Genomic DNA, 3,776 nt, shown 5'->3' with positions numbered 1-3,776 from the left:
AACCTTTATCCTCGTTAACCGATGATGCTCCGATAGAATTCGTAATCCCCGGAAGCGGGAATGATTATTTGGATTTAAGTCACAGTATGCTCTATATCACGGCAAGAATTGTAAAACAAGATGATTCAATATTGGGTGTTGGAGATGTTGTAGGTCCAGCCAACAATTGGTTACACACGCTGTATAGCCAGGTGGAGATATGTTTAAATCAGAAATTGGTATCGCCACCTAATAACACATATGCGTATCGTGCATATATTGAAACTTTGCTAAATTATGGTTTGGAAGCCAAAACATCACATCTGGGGTGTTCATTGTGGCACAACGATACACCAAAAAAAATGGACACATTAACAGCAGATAACGTAGGTTTCACTATACGTCAAGCCGCAGCAGCCGAGAGTAACATGATAGAGATGATTGGACATGTCCATGCCGATTTGTTTAACCAAGAAAAATTTCTCATAAACGGTGTTGAAATGAAAGTTAAATTTGTGAGATCCAGAGATTCGTTTAACTTAATGGCTGGTGCAGGTGCAACTTATAAAGTAAAAATTGTCGATGCCAATTTGCTGGTACGAAGAATGAAGATAAATCCTACAATTCTTCTCGCTAACACTAAAGCATTAGAAACGTCCGCCGCAAAATATCCTATTACTCGAACCGATGTAAAAGTGTTAACAATACCAACCGGAATACAGCGTAAATCTTTAGATAACGTCTTCCTTGGACAGTTGCCAAAACGTTGCATAATCGGTTTTGTATCCAATAAAGCGTTTAATGGCGATTACGCGTCTAACCCTTTCAATTTCCAAAACTACAAGATTAATTACATGTCCCTGTACATCGACGGACAGCAAATTCCTTCAAAGCCGTTGCAACCTGATTTCACACGGGCAGGATTATACGTACGGGCATATCATACTTTATTTTCGGGGACGGGTATTCATTTTTTGAATGAAGGAAATAACATATCGCGTTTAGATTACCCTCACGGCTACTGTTTAACTACCTTTGACCTGACACCTGATTTATCCGCCACAACACATTGGAATTTAGTTAGGAATGGTTCATTGCGCATCGAAGTTGGATTTCAAGATGCGTTAACTGAAACAGTAAACTGCTTGGTATATGCGGAGTTCGACAAATGTCATTGAAATCGATAAACACCGAAATGTTAACGCAGATTTCAACAGTTAAAAGAGAAATCTCAAAATTGCGTACATTGCATAGTCTTACGCACATCAATAAGTTCGAAAAGCAGAAAAATAAATTAAGCTGATATCCTACGTATGATTTCACTAATAATAATAAATAAAAGATCAGTTTATACGAGTCCTTAGCCAGTTTAAATGTTTTCTGCAATGGATGCATACGTCGATATGCAAGGTTTCCGAGGTGCTCTTAATGAGTTTATACCCAAAGAAATTTCGATTGTTTCCTCGGAGGGTCCGAAATGCACAACTCTGTTAATAAAACCCCCTCAAAATTATAGTATTACTGCAACTATGAAAAAAAGAGATTCGATATTTAGAGGATTATTATCATGGCTTAAAGTGGACCTCCGGTCACATTCGATATGAAAATTTTGAAGAGGAACTACGTACCCTGCTACAGCCATTTAGCAAGATCTATGTTAAAGGACTAGAGAAGCAGTACATTCTAAATTTCCTAAACAAACCTATAATAAATGCAGAGGATTGCGGATGCCCTTCTTTAAAGAAGCTGAAGAAAGAATTTGGAGGCATTAGGTGCTTGAATCATAACAGTGAAACTTTAATGTGCTCGCAAGAAAACGCTTTAATGCTATACGAATGGACCCAAATTAGCTCCACCGATGAATTCCCTAGAACTTCAACGAGCCCTGAATCACATACAGGATTCTGTAAGGCCTGGTGTTTTTGCAGCTGATAAATTACCAAAATTTATTCGTCGTCCATATGGACTTATAGTCAATACAGATGTTTCCACCAGACCTGGTCAACATTGGAACGCTATCTACATCGATAAAGATGGAATTGGCGAATTCTTTGATTCCTTCGGAAGGTCTCCATGTGGCCTTCATTTAAAATTTTTGAAAGCCAACTCTAGACGTTTTACATGTAACTATAAAATGTTACAACATCCCCTTTCGACTTTTTGTGGCCAATATTGCTTGATGTACTTAGTTTTTAAAATGAATAATGTTGCCACTAGCGATTTTGTAAACATGTTTAATGATAACTTAAAGTCTAACGACGACATCATCCGTTTATTGTATACTGCTACGTTTTGTAATATAAATTTGTTTACATTTAAGGGTTGATACTAATAAAGACAAGTTAAAATCGTTTAAAGATCGGTTGATTTTTTATAAAAAAGTATCCCTTTTGAGTGAGGTTCATAAATATGGTTTAAAGCATAGCGGTCGGCTACGTGACCACGACCCTGGAAAAACTCGAGGTCAAAGTCCAAGACCACGACCTTGGAAAAACTCGAGGTCAAAGTCCAAGACCATGACCTTGGGGAGGTCAAAGTCCAAGACCATGACCTTGGGAAAAACCCAGTGCTACGACAAGTTCATAGTCCAAGGCCATGACTTGAGGAAACCCATTGCAATGGCCTCGGGAAATACCCAAATAAGAAATGTACGCTCTAATTTCAGTTAGTATTTGACTACCGACTCATTAACATCACCTAACGTATTGTTACAAGTTTTATTAGACTCGCATAATCTACTGCAGTTTACGTAATTATACAGTGCTAATCTGTGCATCTCTCTTTATTATGTGTTAGGGTGTGTGTGTGTGTGTGGATAAACTTGGAAAAAACAAGGATTTTCAAACAAAAACTAAGAAAAAGTAAGTACACAAATATTTTCTTGTTTTGCTTGCTTCTCGCTTTGCTTTTTTCTCTTCTTCTTCTTTGTAAAATTTGAAATGTATGGATTACCATTTTCTAAGAGTATGTACTTAGATTAGGTTTGTAATACAACATCTCTTATTTTTCTCTACACCTCTCTCTTTTAAATTCGCTAGGAAAATCCCAGAGCACAATTTTAGTCCAAACTCAAATCCCAGAATCCAAATCACACAATCTCAACTCAGCATCCAAGACCACGACCTTGATCCAGAATCCATAATCACAACCCTGCCCCAGGATCCAAGACCATGATCCTGTACCAAAGTCACGATCTTGGAAAAACCTCAAAACCATGATCTTGGGAAAAACCCCAAGACTACGACCTTGGGAAAACCCAAAGCCACGACATTGGGAAAAACCCAAAACCACGACCTTGGGAAAACCCAAGGTCACGACCTTGGGAAAACCCAAGGTCACGACCTTGGGAAAACCCAAGGGCACGACCTTGGGAAAACCCAAAGCCACGACCTTGGGAAAAACCCAAGGCCACGACCTTGGGAAAACCCAAAGCCACGACCTTGGGAAAAACCCAGAGCCACGACCTTGGGAAAAACCCAAGGCCACGACCTTGGGAAAAACCCAAGGTCTCCGTGACGTCACAGAAAGTGGTGGGGGTAAGTGTCGGCATTCTACTGGCGAGTCGCTGGACCCTTTGCTAGCTGTTTCCTGTAGGTTGCTCTCTTCTAAGTGTTGTCTCGATTTACCCCAACCGAGATTTCATCTCTTCCAGAAGGCCATGCCGAAAACCACTTTCAACTTGGCGTCGTTGCCCCCCCCCTCCCCCCCACCGAACTGGCCGCTCACAAACATTCCTTCAGGGCATTTTTGTAGGTGCACATGTGGAGGAACCGTGAGATGAATGCAGAGCAATGGGG

The 3,776-nt window shown here is 40.1% G+C and overlaps 1 protein-coding gene across 1 annotated transcript; it reads left to right on the top strand.

Moving 5' to 3' along the window:
• The first annotated feature begins 341 nt into the window (after window positions 1-341).
• Window positions 342-1,157, top strand: LOC116163908 (uncharacterized protein F54H12.2-like). The gene has a single exon (XM_031478039.1). It carries the CDS (start codon window positions 342-344, stop codon window positions 1,155-1,157), a length of 816 nt encoding a protein of 271 aa, XP_031333899.1.
• The last annotated feature ends 2,619 nt before the right edge of the window (window positions 1,158-3,776 follow it).

This window comes from Photinus pyralis, unplaced genomic scaffold (assembly GCF_008802855.1).
Source record: "Photinus pyralis isolate 1611_PpyrPB1 unplaced genomic scaffold, Ppyr1.3 Ppyr1.4_LG2, whole genome shotgun sequence".
NCBI classification, from domain to species: Eukaryota; Metazoa; Arthropoda; class Insecta; order Coleoptera; family Lampyridae; genus Photinus; species Photinus pyralis.
This window is presented reverse-complemented; position numbering and strand designations above follow the sequence as displayed.

What these genes read in the sequence shown, in the direction of transcription:
- LOC116163908 (XM_031478039.1), top strand. Translation starts at nt 342, where the DNA reads ATGGACACATTAACAGCAGATAACGTAGGTTTCACTATACGTCAAGCC.